The 20,504-nt window shown below is 40.3% G+C and overlaps 1 protein-coding gene across 6 annotated transcripts in view; it reads right to left on the bottom strand.

Annotated features, from left to right (window-relative positions):
* ITPR1 (inositol 1,4,5-trisphosphate receptor type 1) overlaps positions 1-20,504 on the bottom strand; it is a 353,195-nt gene that overhangs the window by 40,558 nt on the left and 292,133 nt on the right. For all 6 annotated transcript variants that reach the window (XM_060239586.1, XM_060239588.1, XM_060239587.1 and 3 more), the window contains 6 exons: positions 12,482-12,662; positions 10,955-11,211; positions 9,040-9,240; positions 4,453-4,563; positions 2,307-2,402; positions 82-204 (listed from right to left, as the gene is read on the bottom strand). In XM_060239586.1, the coding sequence (XP_060095569.1) occupies positions 82-204; positions 2,307-2,402; positions 4,453-4,563; positions 9,040-9,240; positions 10,955-11,211; positions 12,482-12,662 (969 nt within the window). The remainder of the gene's footprint in view (positions 1-81; positions 205-2,306; positions 2,403-4,452; positions 4,564-9,039; positions 9,241-10,954; positions 11,212-12,481; positions 12,663-20,504) is intronic.

The following is a 20,504-nucleotide window of genomic DNA, read 5'->3' as shown; positions in this document are numbered from 1 at the left end:
GGCTGAGCTTGAATAGCCAGCCCATGTATACCCGACTAACTGATCACCTGTACCCCAGCTCTTTTATAAATGTAATCATACCTGATGGGCTAATATGTAAATATTATGCCCCACATTTCTGGGGGATGCAGCAAGATCTTCCCCATTCTCTCCATCTTCAAACTCAACCTCTCCTTGCAGATAAGCCTTCTTTATCACTTCCACCTGGGGGGGGGGGGGGGAGACATATAGAGATCAAAATTGGAAAATACCAAGACCGAAACATGTGAAGTCAAAAAAAGGCAAAGGTATATTTTGATGCCACCACAGGCTTTCTGGGAATGGAAACTTGTCTAGAGGAATTTCACATTGATTCCCCCTTTCCTTTGAGACAATGGTTGCTGATTCAAGCCTGATTCTTTTCTTTTTTTTTAAATAGAAGCTGGTATTTGCTGCCAAATTTGGCCTACATTAGGAATCACTTGACTCAGTAGAATAAAAGCCAAAACAAAACTTTATCCTCAGCTCACCCTATTGTTGCTGGATAATACGTTGCATCACACTCTTGTCTCGGAGTGCTGCCATAAACAGGCACAATGTGTTGAGCTTATAAACTTTTAGCCTGCACTTTGGAATTTCAGGCTTCTGTTTTGTCATCCATTAACTCTGACTGCAAAAAAAAACCTCTTGGAGGCTATTATTATTTTATTTTATTTTTATCCTACACTTCCTTTAAGGAGATCAGGGTAGTGTGCCTCCCTGCCACCACATTTTATCCTCACAACAATGCCCCAAAAGTCACCATGAACACATGGAGTTGCCTTATACCAAATCAGACCATTGTTTTATCAAGGTCAGCATTGTCTGCTGATTGGCAGCAGTTCTCCAGGGGGTCAGGGAGAAGATGAAGAGGAGATTGGATTTATACCCCACCCTTCACTTGAAGTCTCAAGCGTGGTTTACAATCCCCTTCCCTTCCATTCTCCGCAACAGACACCCTGGGAGGTAGGTGGGGCTGAGAGAGCTTATTTGAGAACTGCTCTTGAGAGAACAGATCTGAGAGAACTGTGGTTGAACAAAGGTCACCTAGCAGGTTTCATGTGGAGGAGTGGGGAATCAAGCCTGGTTCTCCAAATTAGAGTCCACTGCTCTTAACTACTACACTGAACTGGCTCTCCAAACTAAAGAGGTCTTCCATATTTTTTTCTACCTGATCCTTTTAACTGGAGGTGCTGGGATTGAACATGGGTCCTTATACATGCGAAGCAGATGGTGTACCAGATGAACCACAACCACATCACAAAAAATAGGCTGAGACAGTAGCTCACCTGAAGCTAACCAGTGACCTCTGTGGCAGAATACAGATTTTATTCCAGGTGTTCCTAGGTCTAATCTGACTACTATACCACACTTGGCCTCTATTTTAAACACATTTGATTATACCTTAAGGCTTTGTTGATTGGTACATAGCATTAAATGACTTGAAATAATTCACCTTTGCCTCTTGTTGATATATTGCCAGCACAGTCTGCAGCAGATCTAGTCAATGGGGCTTATACTCAGTAAAGTGTTCTTAGCATTGCCCTGTATGAAGCCAAAGAAGCGACCAGGAAGAACTTCCATGGAGCAACAGAAGCTCTCCTTCCCCTCTATTATTTGATTTTCACAGAAGCAGGCAGAGAGGATACCTAGACTGGCCAAACACAGTATCAAAGGCCTTTTGGAACCATTGAGATCTTACCACCACCTCTCCCAGACTTCTAAGGAGGGAAAGAACTATTAACAGCGGTTTATCAAAAGAGGAGAGAACAGCTCATTGCTCAGCCTATGGGCTCCCATCTTTCTCAATCTCTCTTAAGTGATGATAATTATAAAATAGATCTGCTTACAAGAAGGTATTTTATCTTTTTATTATAAATCGTATTTTCCCCTTCCCTGCTGTGCAGGTGTGTATACAAAACTTGCTCTTGCACTAGTCTTTAAAGAATACCAGGAGACATTTGGTTGCTTTTGCTACTACATGCTAAAAGAACCAGTAATTTCTTCCAAAATGCTAACTGCAAAAGAACGTAACCCATGTTCCTTCTGGAGCCCCGCCCCCCGGCAAAAAAAAAGCTCAGTGCCATTATTTAGAATTTATAACTGCCTAAATTACCAAAAGTGCTTCCAATTTAAGGTTGGTGTAGAAAAAACTCGGTTAATGAAAGAGCTAGGTTTACAAGACCTCCAACAATATGATCTTAGTCAGACAATTAGCAGCATGACAGTTTTATGTTGCTAAATTAATTCTTACTCTGTTGACTCTGGAAATATGCACGGAAACTTACCAGTTCTTTGGGTCTCATGTTATAGAGGATTCTTTCTGCATTCTCGCTATCATGTCTGCTTTCCATTATTGCCAAAAGTAACTTAGAGGCATTGTTCTGATGGAAGCGAAGGAAAGACAGTTCATGAACAGTTCCATGGATTACAAAGCAGGAAGAAGAAGAAACATTCCTATAAGAGTTAGATTTACTACTGTAGAGTAATTGTTGATTGAGTGTATATACTGTTTTTAATGCATTGTTCTTACATGTAAACCTCCTTGAGTCTCTCCATGAGAAAGACTATAAATGAATTAAAACAAAATAATCTGTGTGGTCTCTAGTTCAAATGTTGCATCTGCTACAAACTCACTGCATGGCCTTCAGCTCCCTGGCAGCCTTGCAACAATACGGGGTGATAACACTAGCTGTCCCTATAGGTCTGTTGTAAGGCTTCAACAACATATCATATGCAAAGTCCTTTAAATGCTGAAAGTGACACATACGTAAAATGCTATTTTGAATTTCACGATTTTTAGCTGAGTAGCTTCTAGACTCATTTCCTTAACAATTTTATCACTTTTTAACCTACCTGTCCTCTAGGGAACTGAGGATGGCATACATGGTTCTTCTATATTTTACCATTACAATGAGACCACAGGAACACAAGAAGAGCTCTGTTGGATCAGATCAGTGGTCCATCTAGTGAAGCATATTGCTTCACAAAGAGCCAACCAGTTGCCCTAAAGAATTATGAAACTGAGCACAGAGACCAAAGCTTATCCTCTGATGTTGTCTCCTAAAACTGGTACACAAAGATATATTGCCTTAGTATATGACGGTTCTTTTTTACTTACCATGGTTAGTAGCCATCGATAGACCTATCCTGCATAAATCTGTCTAACCTCATTTCAAAGCCATCTAAGCTCACAACCATCCACACATCCACTGGCAGGGAATTCCACAGTTTAATTACTCCATGAGTTAATAAGTATTTTATTTAGTCTGCCCTGAACTTATTGCCCTTGTTAGCAGCCTTGAGTCTTCTTAGAATGGGCAGGATAGAAATCTAACATAATAAATAAATAAATAAATAAATAAATAAATAAATAAATAAATAAATAAATAAATAAATAAATAAATAAATAAATAAATAAATAAATAAATAAATAAATAAATAAATTTCACTGTGTGCCCTTGAGAGCTAATATTAAGGGAAAGGGTGAAAAAGCTCTCTCTATTCACTCTTCCCATCTCAAACACAATTTTATAAATTTCTGTCACGCCCTCTTTGTTTTCTACACTGAAAAGTTCCAGACTCTTCAGCCTGTCCTCTACTGTACCCTTGGAGTGAAAAAAAACCCTGGAATTTCTAAAGAATCCCAAATACTTTGCCTATTTCAGAATATGAGATCTTTCTGAAATCCCGAATTTTTGGAGGGTCCAATAGACCCAAACTGGGAAATGGGGAACTGTACATCCCTACCCTCCAAACCCTTAATCATCTTGGTTGCCTTCCATTGTACTTTTTCCAGCTCTGTAAAGAGACTGAGAACGTGTAATTGGTTTCTGGTTCAAGGTCACTTTAAGCATGCTTTTATGGCTGAAAGGGGATCTGGACCCAGGTATCCTCAGGGTCAGTCTGACATTCTAACCAGTGCACTGTGCAGGCTCATCCAAATGTCTTATTTCTGAAAAAGCTGTGTGTGCTGGACCAATACATTTTACCTTTTGGCCCTGATGCTTCCTCTCCTGGTGCACAACTGATTACTTGTACTGTTCTGACAATCTGACGTTCCAGGTCTCTATTATGTGGACATGATACCAAGACCCGTACTATGCCACTGTCTTGCCTTATTGTTATCTTTATAACAATAACACAACCATATGTCATTAACTCAGTCAAAATCATGTTCTTGGTTTTTGTCTAGGTGAAGTTTCATATTTTAGCTCACAAATGAAAACCAGGAGAAAGTACATAACATTATGTTAATGTTTTATACAATTGAAAAAAGAAAATACCCCCACTTGACACCAAGTGGACCCGCTCTTTCTATCCAAATCTTTCAAACCCAGCTGACTTTTTCCCCATCACTACTGAGTCTCTGGACAAAAGCTTCTGTACTGCCACTATGGCTATGCCCAATTTTGTCACTAAGGAGCCACTTACCTTCAGTTCTAATACAAGATCCATCCTCTTCTTTCCCAGAGGATTTATGTCATTGAGAATTAATGCCGTGATTATATCAATACCATTGGACTCATGAGTAGCAATGCAGTTCTGTATATATACATTAAAAAAAAAACATGCCAAGCCTCAGGCACTTCAAAGCAAGGAAATGAGAAACATTCAGATCTGCTATCTCAGAGTGCCCCTTGGTTTAATATCAGACATGACCTCAGATTATAAAGTGGGCTGGGAGCACCACAGGGTCCTTTAAAACAGTGCTTGGTGTGTCCATGTACAATGCTCAAACAAATTTCACTCTCAAGGACAACATCTTGCATTGTTTCATGGAAGGTTTATTGAATGTTATTTTTTCCCTGTAAGTTAACTTCTTTTTAAACAGCGAAATGACTTTTAGTTTTGTGAGCATGTGTTTGCAGGCACACACATGGACAATTGTTCATAGTTATAAAACAATAACAGTTGCCATCTATTTTCTTTGTCAAGGTCAATATATTAATTTGCATTTTATTGTTGTAAATGAATAAGCAAGCACAGTTTTTAAATGCCAGTCATTCTGTTTCTTGTTTTTGTTTTTAAATGGTAAATTCTGGTACGCTGGATGCTTAGGTTTTGATTTCATTTGCCATTACTTCTACGCATACAGAACAGGCAATAATTTATTCATTCAAACAGACATGCCAGATAATTGCTGGCCAATCCATTACTATTTCATAACCTTTGTTTTTTAAATGCATTTTTACAAAAACAGAACAAACAATGCAGGAGATACAAAAATGTCCACTCATCCCAGCTTTTTTTCTATTCAAAGCTGAAACAGCTTTGATCATAGGAGGAGCATTAATAACACCCCACATGCAAATTTAAGAGGAGTAACTGAAAAGTCATATTCCTCTGTAAAGGATCAAAGTGTTCAGAGAGAGAGATTTTGTGTGTGTCAAACTATGTTGGCCCTGGAATGCCCGGGAGCAGAAAATGGCACCCACTGCCCAAGTTAATACTTATTAGCCTGGTAGGACTTTGAACATAGCAAGAGTGTTTCACAAAGAGCAATACCATAGCTGCTTTTCTGGAGCCTTCTTGGTTGCCTTCTGGCTTCCAGGATAGAATAAAGACCCTGACCCAGGAATGCCATGACTGATCCAAGGACATGATACTTGATCAAGGAGAATGGATCAGAATAGAAGAACCAGAGGCTGAAGCCTTCTGTTTTGCCAAACCAATCCACAGAGGAGTATTATACTAGTTGCTAGAAACAGGTACCCATAACCGTTGAGATGATATATTCATTCTTTCTCTTTCCCCTCCTGTGGTCATTTGGACTGCCAACATATTGGATATGATTTCAGCTACAGTAGATGGGATCAATCGTAATTAGAGTTTCCAGGTCTCTCCTGGCAAGTGTTGGGTGATGGAAGGGGGGCTTACCAGGAGAAAGATAAAGACCCAGGACACATCACCAGCATCACACAGGAAGTGATGTCATTGTGCCAACAACATTCTGGTATTTGAGCAAAAACTCTATGTTAAAACTGCCCAAATAACAGAGCATCGGCCTCCTCCTCAGTATTGGAAGAATTGGGCCCCACAGTGATGGAGTCCCGACTTGAGTAGCTGGGTCCAGCAACAGACCCAACAGGGGAAGCATCAGGAAGTAAGAACACTTCCCAGTCATGGCCAGGCTGCTCAATCTTCCAGGGAAGAAAGAGATGCCACAGAAGCCAGTCTCTCCATCTCCTCCATCCTCTCCCAAACCAGCAGAGCGTAGAAGAAGGAGAGAATGCTTGACAGCTCTAGAGAAAGAAGAAGCGCTCAGCAACTATTAGTGTTAATTCCTGGAGCAGAATACTTGTAGGACCAAGACTGACAGGCTGATAGGGAAACAGTGATGACCTGCACCTGTAGGAATGTGAATGTGACTGTAAGGAGCAACGTCTGGGCCTTGGGGGATGAGTCAGCAAAGGAGGCAGATAAAAAGAACATGCTGAGCAAGAGCCAGTGTGGTGTAGTGGTTAAGTGTGTGGACTCTTATCTAGGAGAACCGGGTTTGATTCCCCACTCCTCCACTTGTAGCTGCTGGAATGGCCTTGGGTCAGTCATAGCTCTTGTAGGAATTGTCTTTGAAGGGCAGCTGCTGTGAGAGCTCTCTCAGCCCCACCCACCCCACAGGGTGTCTTTTGAGGGTGGGGGGGGAAGGTAAAGGAGATTGTGATGGCTCTGAGACACTGAGATTCAGAGTATAGGGTGGGATATAAATCCAATGACTTCTTCTTTTACCTGGAGTGGAAGCAATTTTGCTCACCATACTGCCATAGCTTCCAGAAGCACAGACCTGGGAGCCTGATTGATGGTGACTGGGCAGTGTATGTACTCTGAGGCACAGGAGCCATTCCACTGCTGGGGACGAGGCAGGGCCTTGCCTCGGGTGCCAGACACCCTGATGCCAACCCTGTGGGTAGAGTAGTAACACCAGGTTTGGCCCTGAACATGACATGATGTCACTTCCTGGCAACCCTGGCAACATGGCATAGGCCTTCCTCTTTCTACTTGTAAGTTCCCCCACTGGCCAGCTGATTGGGGGCTGGGGGGCAGGGCCATGTGGTAACAGACCCTTACCTCCACCAAGAGGTCTGGCAATCCTAGTCGTAATTGACAGTGAAATGGCCAATTAGGTGTGTAAGTACTACCTTCATGGGGGAGGGGGAAGGTGTTCTTCTCCAAGGATTTCTAGAGTCACCACAGTTTGAAGCAAATACTTTTACAAACTAATTCGAGGGTAAAGGTCACATTACACACAAGATTCCTGGATGGAGTTTCCAACTTTGGATTTGAAAACTCCTGGAAACTTGGGGGTATAGACTGAGGAGGAAGATCAGCAGGCTTGCAATGCCACTGATACCACCTTCAGAAGTGGCCATTTTCTCCAAGGGGATTGATCTCTGTAGTCTGGAGATCAGTTGTAATTCCAAGAGCACTCTAGGCCCCACCTGGAACCTGGTAACCCCAGTGCTCGATCTATTCCAATCACATTCAAGAAGGTGATAAAAAGCACAAGAGGGTTGCATGGGAGGGGGAAGGTTAACCTGTCTATCCTTTAGGGTTTGTAGACTCTTTCAGGATCAAGTGCCGTGTTCTACTGGAGAAAGTTTTCCTTCCAGACGTTTCGTTCTCAGCTGGAAGGAAAACTTTCTCCAGTAGAACACGGCACTTGATCCCGAAAGAGTCTACAAACCCTAATGATGTTACCAGCCGTGAAAACCTGAAATCTTTGTCTATCCTTTATTACTTCTCTGCTTGATGGAGGCAGGAGGGGGGAAATGCCCAGAAAAGTTCCTTTATATCCTGCCTCTCATAAATCACTGTCTTGAGGATATTTGGGGAAGGATTTTGTAGAGTCTGAGGGCGTGTTTGCATGTGCAGTAGTGAATATTAATACTCACTTCTACCCCCTCCTATAACCACTAATTCAGATAATTAAAGACAGAATACCTTGATGATTTCAGCTATTCTGTAATAACTGAAACCACTACATTCACTAGAGAATGAAGCACTATATTAAAAAAATATAGATGTGAATTCTAAGTACCCTTTCAACTCACAATAGGCACTTCCATGCAGTAGAGAAGGAAATGTTTGGTGATTCCTAACCCTCACTTATATGCCTATAGTGTTCCTTAGGGCCTGTTAGCACAAAGGGGCACATTTTCAGGGGAAACAGTAGACTGGGAAGGGGTCGGGGATTTAGACAGTGCAACTGTGATTGTGTCACATAGGATCCAAACCAATATACTGCACTTTTCTGCATTGCCTGTACACAGGGTTGTTAAACTCCAGGTGGAGCCAGGAGATACTGTCCAGATGACAAAGGTCAGTTCTCCTGGAGAAAATGGCTGCATTGGATGGAGTACTGTATGGCAATATACCCAGCTGAGGTCCCTCCCCATTCCAATCCCAACCTTCCCAGGCTCCACCCCAAAGATCTCCAGGAATTTCCCAACCCAGAGCTGGCAACCTTAGCTGAACAGTAGCCCAAGAACTGGTCTCACTTAGTTTGGACAATCTTTACCTCAATCTGAGCTCGCTGAAACCAGTAGGCATCATAAGTTATTGTAGAAGGAAATGTATGCATGATGCAGAGAAATATATTCTCCACTGTTATGATGGCCCTTGTGATATTCAGGCTATAGACATACACAAGAATGTCTATTTTCAGTCATGAAATGTGCTGGAACACAATTATTTCTGATTTAGATAAGCCATTAAGTTGTGGTGCCTTTACCTGACCACTTTTCTTTTTGCCAGATTATTCTAATATGTTCCATTGCCTTCTAGGTTTTCTCTTTCCATATTCAAAGAATGTCCACCTACCAGAATGATGCCTCAGGCACAAAAGTCATATAAAACTTGGTAATTTTTCTACTAATACCTGGTACAACCCATTAAATGTCCCTATCATCTCATACATGCCTGGACTTCCAATAAAATAAGCCCAATTCTCTCTATAGTCCTAATGGGCCAGCACAAGAACGGAAGAAGGCCCCATGTTTCCCACAATATTCATTGCATTACCTGGTTTTCATGGCATGGTCCCTGACAGTATTCTGTCAAACTTTCCAGTGTCTGGTTGATTAGAGCTACATTTTTCTCATTGATGTAAAGACCAAGAAGTCCAAGCCCTCCAGTTGTGCTTCCACAAATACAGTCCAGGAACTGCAGAGTCTCACACACTAAGTTGTAGTTAGTTTTGTTGTTTTGACAACGGAGGAAGTTCTATAGAAGGGAATTGGGGTGGGGGGGGAAGGAGTGGAAAAGGCTCAAATCATTTTTTTGATCAACATTAGCTAGTTCATTAAATTATTACCCCAATCTTCCCCCAAATAAATGAAGGTAGTTAACATGTTTCTCTTTGCCTCTATTTTATCCTCACAACAATATAGGCAGGCTGGTTTTCCTGAAAGGGAATGATAATCTCAGGACCCCCTAGTGAGTGTCATGGCAAACAAGTGCTTGAAGCTGGATATTCCTGGCCCATTCAAACATTCTAACCTACCACCGTCTTAGAACTATGCTAAATAAATAGGAGACTGATGTTGTTTCAAAGCAATAAACATATGCATAAACATATGGAGCAGAAGTCCATAAGTGGCTATCAGCCACAGGGTATTGATGGAACTCTCTGACTAGGGCAATGATGTTCTGTATTCTTGGTGCTGGGGTGGGAGGCAACAGTGGGAGGGCTTCTAGTGTCCTGGCCCCACTGGTGGACCGCTGATGGCACCTTTTTTAGCCACTATGTGAGAGAGTGTTGGATTGGACGTGCCATTGACCTGATCCAACATGGCTTCTCTTATGTTCAATCTTTTTACATATTTTATTTCTCCTTAGGGAGCTGTAGGGTGGGGACTATTACAGAAAAGGCATCAACTCTAACTTAATTCAGGTGGGCTACCTGAAGTAGGGAACAACTACCAGTAACATCAAACATAGGTTTAGCCCTTCTACTGTAGTACATAAAAACTTAGTCGAAGACTTCCAAAAGCCCAGATGATGCCCTGCAGGCCTCAGATTCAGTGGGAGCTCACAGGAGCACAACTCCTGAACTTTTCTGAGAATTCCACCTCCTTCTGAGAGTTCCACCTCCTTGTCCATTGAATGGTATGTGCAGCTGCATAACAATCCCTGGATGAGCTCCATCATCTATTTTTATACAAAATGACCCCTGATGCCCTGGATATTTATTTAGCACCCTACAAGCTTTTCTTACAATGAATGACACTAAAAACATGGTCTAGACCATCTGATTGTTGCAGATTTCAAGGGGAACAGACATACAGATTCTGGGAGTATGTGAAAAACCCTAACTGGGTACATTAAGTTTTAGTAACATGGCAAGGTCAGGAATTGCTCATAAAACCAAATCAAGAATAAGTATCCTCCCTACAGTTATGCTTTATTATTTGCTTCTCCTCTCCTGCCTTTCTCCCCATTAGGGACCCAAAATGGCTTACACTCTTCTCCTCTCCTCCAGTTATCCTTATAACAACATGGTAAAGCAGATTAAGCTGCGAGTGTGCAAATGGCTCAAGGTCAGCCAGCAAGCTTCCATGGTAGAGGGGGGGATTGAACCTGGCCTAGTCCAACACTGTGTAACATTTTTCTATAGGATCCAAAATTGACAGCATCCATAGTATAACCAGGAACAAGCCCTGAGGAAGCAAAGTTCATGCATTTGTTTATTTGTATGTCAGTTCTTCAAATAAGTTTCAACTCAAGGAAAAAGCAACAGAACAGAGATGCTGCATTACTTTAATTTCAGGCTAAAAAAGGCCACCCCTGGAGTATTCTGCCTCCTAAAGAACTGACCATATTTTCACTCAGTGCCCAGGCCAGCATACTATTCATTAAGAAAATGTCCTTTGCTGAAAGAGAGAGACTGACTTGTCTGCCAAGGATAAAGCAGACAGAAGCATGCAGTCTTGCATACCTGCAGGTCCCGATTGTGGTTTTCACACAGCAGCTGCAAGAACCGTAGAATGGGTTGCATTATCGTGATCACAGGACTCATCTCCAACTCATCTTTGTTCTTGTCTGCTGCAGACTGTACTCCGTCCCCAGTTGAATAATGGTCATCAGGATCAGCTTCCCTCCTGTAAGTGTTATAGGCCTTCCTTGTAACAGCAGACGCTTCAACCAACTGATCCCGCACTTCCTCTGCAATTTGGGTCATGGGTTCCCTCAACACTAGAAAATCAAATTCCATTAGCAAGTTAGCAGCCAAGTCACTGAACAAATACATCCACCAATTCTAGCAGGATTAACACATAATCACCAAGCACTCTGCTTTTCAGTGTAAATCACTGTAAGCCACCTTGAGCAGGACTCTTGAAGAGGCAGCATAGAAAACTGGTAGAATAAACCTCCTTTTTAATTTTAAAGAATCTGTTATGGAATAAATGTTAAGTATCCATTGTTGGATGTCTCAATAAATGATCATATACAATGCTAAAAGGCACCTGCTGCCAAAGTTCTAGAACTTTTCAAAGAAAAAGACCTAGTATGTGGCAAACACTACATGCTATTTGCTGTAGCATTAGGAAAAATCGTATCATACATACAAACTGTTTTCACTGAGGGATCAGAAATTACAGAGGCTGGGCAATAATTCAAGTTGTCAAGAAGAAAAGTTCTCCCATGTTTCATTGTTCCTTTTCTGCAACTCCAAACTGATTTTAAGGCACCTATTTACTCAACATGTTAGGAATTTGTATAAATTATTTCTCTCTCTATTTAAAAAAATCAAAAAGTTAAGAATTCTGGGGTAATACAAATGTAATGATGGATTCAGCTATTTGTTACTTGTTGCCTAAGCTGTATTTTCCAGTATATATACATGTTTCATATGCATCAATATACACTGTTGATTACTGATAACATGCCACTAGGAAGCAACCCTCTTCAGTTTTGCGCAACAACATGTTATTGGAAAACAGAAACATGTACTGATGCATCATGTATATCAATGTGAAAAAAGGGGAGTGTTGTGGGGAAGAGTTTGAGGTTAAATGTGCACATTTTAAGTAATTTCTAATCTCTATTCCAAATTTAGAACATGGGAGATGCTGTATTCAAGACTAAGTAGGAGCAGAATTCTACTGCCTTTGGAGCAGGAGGCATCAAAGCAGCATGTCTGGCTGGCAGACTCATTTTAAGAACACCACAGGGCTTTTTTTCTGGGGGAACATGGCGGAGTGGAGTTCTGGATCCTCTTCATGGAAACAAAATTCTCAAAAAATGTTAAGTTCATGAGGGGCATGTGTGTGTTTCTCCTTCGTTTCCCTCTTGAGAGTTCTGGTCCCTCTTTTTCCAGAAAAAAAGCCCTGCTGTTCAGCAATGTCTCAAATGAGTGAAATGGGAATGGTGTTCTAACAGGTTTGAACTTCCATGATGTGGACTAGAACATCAGTGGAAGAACTTCATCATTCTACCTTATAAACTGTGGTGCTAAAGTTACCTTTTCTCCTGGCAGGTACATCCCTGTCTGAGTCATCATCTTTCTTTTTATTTCCCAAATCACTAGTGTTAACAGTGACTGTAGCCTTGATTTCTTGCTGGGCTACTTTCATGCGATCATAAAACACTTTGAAGAATTTTTCCGATTTTTTATCTTCTGTTAGTCGACAAAAAAATGAGTGCTATAAGAGAAGAAATTCAGAACTGGTTGGCAAATAGAATAAGAGTACTGGTTACTAATACCACATATATAGTAAGTTTTTTTTTTTAAAAAAGCCTGTGTTGCTTATCCAAGAGTCTCACAGTCTCTAGCTGAGTTGTAATAGCTTAGGAGAAAAACTGATAACTGAAATCCCCCATGGTAAATTCAGCCACTTGAAGAATACCATAACCCCTCACAATGGCCAATCCACGGGAATGGAGGTATGAGAAGGGAAACGGAATTTGATGGCAGCAAACTCTGGAGGATGAGCAAAGGTGCTAGCCCACTATCATCTTCTCCTCAGAGTGATCTTCCTATAAAATTAACTCCTAGAGCAGACGGTGAGGAAAGAAGTTTCCTAACAAGATATTGTAAAAACTGGGTAACTTCTGTGAAGGATGTGAAGTGTCAAGTCTGGATAGAGAAAAACCTCACAGATGCTTTGAGATAAAATGAGCTTACATTGCCACAAAAAAGAAGGAGACCAGAAAATTGGGCCACTGGTATGCAGCCAAAACAGAAGGAGGATGGTGCAAAATTTTACAGAGCTTAAGGATGAGAGGGGTACTTTGTTGCAAATGAAGATGTTGTGGGGAAGAAGAAATTATTAGCCAGTAGCTCAATGGCAATAATCTAAGAGAACAGCAGGAGGGCAAAACAGATGGATCAAACTGCCAAGAAAATTTTTCCCTCTATGCTTTCCCTCTACGCTTTTAACTTACATAATCAAGGTTACAGGGAACATTCAATAACAGGTAATCAAAAGTCCAGCACTATTTTAAGTTTATCCATACCTATTAATTAAATCACCTTGGTACTAAACTAAGCCAGCCCAAAGTTACTTCTGAAATTTGCTTCCATGATTATTGCTTTGATTTTGTGCAGCTAAAATATCATAGAAGCAGGGTTTAATTAGAATCAGGACTCCACTAAAGGACCTATTTTCAAAGCCAGAATTTACTCTTTTTTTTGTTAAATGGATTCCAAACCAGTTTACATACTCAAATATGAATAAATAAAAGCCCAAGAAAAATTTAGACCACCACAGAGCACATCCTATTTCAGCACCAGAATGAAATATTTTTAAATATTTTTTTAATTTTTTTTACAAATATTTAAAAAATATTTAAAAATTTTTTTTAAATTCAGTCTCAAACACCCAGCAAAATTAAAAATTGTTCACTTTTCCCCCAAAAGATGAAAGTGTTGAGACAAGCGAGGTCTTAATGGAAACAGATCCCACAGCTCTGAAGCTACCACTGAAAAGACCTTGTTCTCTGCTTACAAAGGGCTCATAGGAGAATGGGTGTTTCTAGAGAGATTAGGCTGAAACCTTTCAGACTGGAGGACAAAACTCATATTTGAATATACCTGGAAACACAGACAGAGCTAATACAGTTGTTGGAACAATGCCCATGTTATATACTGTATTTTGCTCATTCCAAAGATGAGCAATAGCGCTATGGAACGCTAGTAGTTTTTGAACAGCTTTCAAGAGTAGAGGAACATATAGTCATTAGTGTATAATATGCTAACCCAGAAATCACCAAAGAATAAATGCCAGTGGCATTCTGCTCCAGTTGTGGGTGCAGCTGGCCAATCGGCCAAATCTGATAAAAGGCACTGATCATAGCTGCAGAGGATCCAGAAGCCAGTAGAAACCCATCTGTAGAATTACAGTCATTTTGCAATAGTGATGCTGTGAGCATAACTTTCCAGTGCAGTTCACCATATAACATCTACCTATCTTGCAGGGAGATAAGAGACTTATTTGTTAGAGGTGTTTTCACAAATCACATTGTGAATACCTTTTAGCTTGGAACAAGGCATTGTCTATTGATATATGGAAGAGTGTGAAAAACTGTGATTTAAATAATCAAATGTATACTCCACTTATGTCAATAAAGATTTGGATGCTCTGGAGAAGTTCCACATGTGCTAAACAATGTTTGCTATAGAGAGCACTTTCTCTTCCATTAACACATCTGCACATGGACTCATTGAAAAAAGCACTGATCTTATGCAAATAGAAAGCACTAGTAGGAAAGGAAACAGACTCCATGGCAGAAGCTGTCTAGTATATATTTATATCTAGTATATATCTAGTATATCTAGTATATATATATATAGTCTATATATATATTTGGGGTACAAGCATGGGACAAAGAAAACGAGACTCTGTCTCCAGAAAAAAATGAAGAACTGAAGGCTGGAAAGCAACTGTGACCAACTCTACCCCTACAACAAAATAAAGGCAAAACATACCAAACACATTTACCTGCTTCTCCTTCTCCATGTATAAATAGTATTTATTTTCTTACTTAGCATTTGTTATTCTAATATTGATTAGCAAACTAAAACTTATCTTTTTTCTTAAATCAGAGCACAGCACAAACCAAAGAGATGACTTATAGGAAGGTAACAAATAGCTGGGGAATAGTTTCGATAGTTATCAGATGAAACCAATATGCTGTTACATAAATCAGAAACGGAGCTTAAAGCATGACTGCAGGATAAACTTGCAAGTGGGTCACCTTATGCAGAGCATTATGAAATTAGTTAGCATTCTGCAGTGGTTCATGTTGCAACAGCTTCTCCTACGGGTGAGACACAAAGTCTGATTTATTGAAAAAACAAACTGAAAAAATGAGGGAAGGAGGGAGGGAGGGGTACATCCTCAGAGACACAGACAAACAAGGTTGTCCCCAGGACGGTGGCCTTTGATCATGGCAATTTTGGTAGCAAAATGACTTTGAAATATGAGTAATAACATCACTTTTTCATTTGTTGTTAAGTAGCTGATAAGGATTCTACATGAAATCTTGTGAAAAAGCTTCTGATACTGAAGGTAAAACAGATTTTTTTTTTTTTTGCCTTCCCTCTCCTCTCCTGGAATATAAGGTAAATATTTTTGGATGTCTCAGGGCAAATGAGCTCTACCACATCATCTCTGCAATGCACCAAAGTTGTCTTGTGGTACAATGTAGGACTAACTCGTCAATAGTTGGTCAAAGGTGAACTGCTGCTGCAGACAATGTCACTCTGGCACTAGGCATTTTTGGTGCCTTGAAAGGCACTGGTCTTGTTTAAGTGGAAGCAACTATTGCTGAAGAAATATGCTTTACAGCAGAGGATCACTTCTGCACAAGGGTGCTGCACAAGCTGAGAGAAGGGTTAGGATTATTAGCCTAATTATTACATAATGATGACTATTAGTTTGGGTATAAAAAGAATTTGTGTGTGTGCGTAAAGTACCATCAAGTCACAGTTGACTTATGGTAACGTTGTAGGGCTTCCAAGGCAAGAGACTTACAGAGGTTCATTGTCACTGCCTTCCTCTGCATTGCAACTCTGGAATCCAAATACCAGGGCCAACCTTGCTTAGCTTCCAAGATCTGATGAGATCCAGGTCAGGGTATTAAAAGGTTTAGCATAGAATAATTTGTTTATCATTTTATATTAACCAGCAACAACTCTGTGTTCAAGGGCAATGCTATTTGGTTGCCACAATTCTTTGACAGCTAGGTGGATTTTTGTGATCCAGAAAACCAGGTTATTTTTTATTCATGAGACTACTTTACACAAAAATGGCAAGACGATTTCTCCTATTGTCAGCACATATTTTCTGAAACAAGAGGTGAAATACTTAGGCCAACCTGGAAAGCCACACCTTCACAATTCTTAACCAATCCAAATGGCTCTTGTTACTTGGTATGAAGGCATACTGCATATGCTTAGAAGTACTTGTGCTGAGAGGCTCTGACCATCTGCAAGTCTCCAGTGATAGAAGCAAAGGTAGACAATAAAAGAACTGCTTTTCAAAAGCCTCCAAATCCAGTTCTGATCAGAGAGGTGTTAGACAACACTAACCAAATTGGCAGTCTCTCTCTCTCAATTATCCAGAATTCATATGCAAACACCCAGAACCTGGTGTACTCCAACATCTTGGGGAGGGGGGAGGTAGCTAGAATGAAGAAGTGGAGTACATAACCACATACAATGAATATTTGATAAAAACCAAAAACTTTCCAGATATTTCTTTTTTTCTCAAATACGATATTTTGTATCTGGAACAGAGACCCAGCATAGATGACCCAAAAGAATGACCTTATTTTTCTTGGAAAAGATAATTCCTCTTTCTCCTTATTTGGTAAAGATTTCCTTCCTGTAAACTGAATTTAGAAAGACTGTAGCATTCTCTCTAACAAACACACAAAACTTGTGACTGACATACTTGTAACTTCGTCAATCCTATACCACAGACCAATACTCAAATACCCCCTGTGATACCAGTGATTCTTAACCAGGGACATATGCCCTCTACCACAATGATCTACAAATCTTAGGGTGCATTCAAAAAAAAATTTTTAAGTGGTGGTGGAATGAGAACGTATAGGTTTTTAAATAGCCCCCCTTTCCTGTTTGCAATTCATTTAGGTAGCCAGCAGAGAAAAGTTGTTTTATACAGTTCACCTTGCCCTCACAATTCCTGATTTTAAATTTCTACCCCAAGCAGGATTGCTAGCTTTCAGGTAGGTCCTGAAGATCCCCCAGAATTACAGCTGATTTCCAGATTACAGAGATCAGGTACCCTAGAGAAAATGGCTGCTTTGCATGGTGGATTTTGCTCTATCACTCCTGAGGTCCCTCCCTTCCCCACAGATCTCCAGACATTTTCCAACCTGGAGTTGGCAACCTTAATCTCAAGCCTTCAAACAAATGGTGTAAGACAAATAGGAATGTCCTCTCCCCTTTGAACTAAAATCACTGATACCAATAATACTCCTTCAGGACACTAAATACAAGTATAAGCTTTTAGAAAGATAATAGCAAAGAGAGAGAGAATAGCAAAAAAACAAAGACAAGATAGAAAGATTTTTACAAATAATTTTTTAATTTATATACTGCCCTCCCTCAGAGGGCTCAGGGCAATGTACAGCATTGTTTAAAACACAGATTCACAGGCATATATAAAATTAGTCTAAAACCCATTTAAATTAAATCTTAAGAACATTCTGATGGTATAGGTAAATTATTAATTCCTCTTATAGGGGGCAGATCAGGGCCAGATATGACGGTAAACCATTGCTATCTTCGACCACAGCAAAGGGGAGGGGGAATCTCAAAGTGCCAACTAGGCTCAAACAAATGTGAACACTTTTTTGAGAACCTGGTCCTCCCTTTTCCGCATATATCATAAATGTGTCCAATATAAATAAAGTTGCCTTGCCGGGAATGCTGTTCCTTCATTCTCATTTTTAACTTGTGGCTTGAGAGGTGTTTGATAACATTGATAAGGTTGTTATAACGTAGTTATAACAAATGTTTGATTTTAATTATATATTATGAAATGTTAATTTTAAAGTGTAATTTTATATTTTTATGTTAGTTTTATATATGTTGTAAGCCGCCCTGAGCCACTCGGTGGGAAGGGCGGGATATAAATCCCAGATAGATAGATAGATAGATAGATAGATAGATAGATAGATAGATAGATAGATAGATAGATAGATAGATAGATAGATAAATAAATAAATAAACGTTGACTACTTGATGGGTGAACCACTTGGTTACATATAATTTCTCCAAATTTTGTGTAAACTGTATGGTTTAATCTATACTACCTATCTCATACTTGCATTTGAAGATACAACAGGGTGCATTAATATATCGGTGGTAACAGTATCTTTAGGGGAAAAAGAGGCCACTTAAAATGTTTAATAACACATTTAATCTCAAATTGGATCTGGGTGAACTTTTTATAGAACACCAACATTTACTAACTGGAGAGGCAGGTGTGTGTGTGTATCAGTGGGAGGCTGCTGCATGGGAAGCAGCACTCTGGCATTTTGTATTTTGAAAAATTAAAAACAAAATCAACAGCCATAGACTTTTCATATGATTTAAAAAGCAAAGAAGCTGCTGTGTTGGTTATACAAGTGGGAAATCACTATTTGATTTATGACATTTTAAACCTAATACATGGGGAGCCTGGTCTTCCCCTTCTGGATATTGTGCCAGACTAGGATCTTGGAGACCCAGGTTCGAATCTCCACTCTGCCATGGAAGCTTGCTGGGTGACCTTGGGCCAGCCACATTCTCAACCTAACATGTTTCACAGGGCTACTGTGAAGACAAAATAGAATGATGGAGAATGTTATGGGCCACTTTGGGGAGAAAAGTACAGTATAAATTAAGTATGAAAATAGACAAATACATGACAAATCATCTTCACAAATCTATTTGCTTCTTTTAATGGAACTGGCTCTGAGTGAGCACCCTGTGGACACTCCTCAGGGAAAGTTGAGAGTAAGAATGAGAGCAGTTGTACAAGGTGCCATCAGTGGATCAGAGGTAGCAGTGAAGTAAAAGGTGGATCAGTGTAGTGATGAAGTAAAAGAGGTGTTAATAAGGGCCACTTGTTCTAAAACCATGCCTTTTGGACTGTGAGAAGCCTGATATCCTGCAGATCATTGTGTGAGGGGCATAATACAAGCGACAAGAAAAGCACAATTCATTCAAGTTGTCAAAATCTCTATGAAAATGAAGGAACTTGAGCTGACGTTTTGTGTGAATTTACAACAAGCAGCAGAATAATCTTTCATGTTCTGGATTGGCTATCTACCCTCTATACACCTCACAGCAAGGGGAGCGTACCCTGAAGGAATACTGGCACCAGATTCACTCACATTGCACTGTTGCTTGGAAAAGCAAGCACCCCTTCCCCCATTTCAACATTATAAAATGAAGCTGGACTATCGAAGACCTGACACGCAGAGGTGTTTCATGAGTCCCCCCCCCCACAACAATGGTAGGGCCAGGCAGCCTCCTGTGACACAACAAGCCATACCCGTGTTCAAAAATTACTTGGAATTAGAGGCAAGTAGTGATGTGGCCAAGTTTGCAGATAAAACCAAATTATTTAGGCTGGTTAGGACAAAAACAGATTGCAAGGATCTCTATAAACTGGGGAAATCACATTAAAATGGTAAATGACATTCAATGTGAGAAAACATGAAGTGATGCATATTGGGGCAAATAATTCCAACTTCACATATACATTGATGGGATCTGAGCTGGCAGCAACAGGCCAAGAAAGGGGCCTTGCAGTGGCAGTGGATAGCTCAATGGAAATATCTATCCAGTGTATGACTGCTGTGTAAAAATTAAGTTCCATGCTGGCCATAATTAGAACAGGAACAGAGAATGAAACCGACACTATTATATAGCTCTTATACAAATCTAAGATGAGACTGCACTTGGAATACTGTGTGCAGTTCTAGTTACTGCACTTGAAAAAAGGATATTGCAGAGCTTGAAATGGTGCAGAAAAGAGCAACCAAAATGACCAGGGAACTATACCAGCTGCCCTTAAGGATCTGCTACACTGTTTAGGGCTGCTTAGCCTAGTGGGGGCAAAAGGCAAGTAAGGAGAGACATTACAGAGGTTTAGGAAATAATGCACGGTGTAGAGAGAGTGCGCAGGGAGAAACATTACAAGATGTCATAATCCTGCTAAACACTGCATTGGCCTCACTTCACAAAGGATGTGGACAGAATGGAGTGGGTGTAGAGGAGGGCAATGAAGATGACCAGGGGCCTGGAGACCAAGCCCTTTTAGGAAAGGCTGAAGAATTTGAGAATACAGAGAAGAGGGGGCATAATTGCTCTCTTTAAGAATTTCAAAGGCTGTCACTTAGAGGAGGGCAGGGAGCTTTTCCTGTTGGCAGTAGGCACAGAACTTGCAATAATGGGTATTAAGCTAATTTTTATTTACAGTAAGAGTCGTTCAGAAGTGGAATTGGATGCCTAGAAGTATGGT

Source organism: Heteronotia binoei, chromosome 5 (assembly GCF_032191835.1).
Source record: "Heteronotia binoei isolate CCM8104 ecotype False Entrance Well chromosome 5, APGP_CSIRO_Hbin_v1, whole genome shotgun sequence".
Lineage (NCBI taxonomy): Eukaryota > Metazoa > Chordata > Lepidosauria > Squamata > Gekkonidae > Heteronotia > Heteronotia binoei.
Note: the sequence above shows the minus strand (reverse complement) of the source record. Positions and strands in the feature narration are given on the sequence as shown.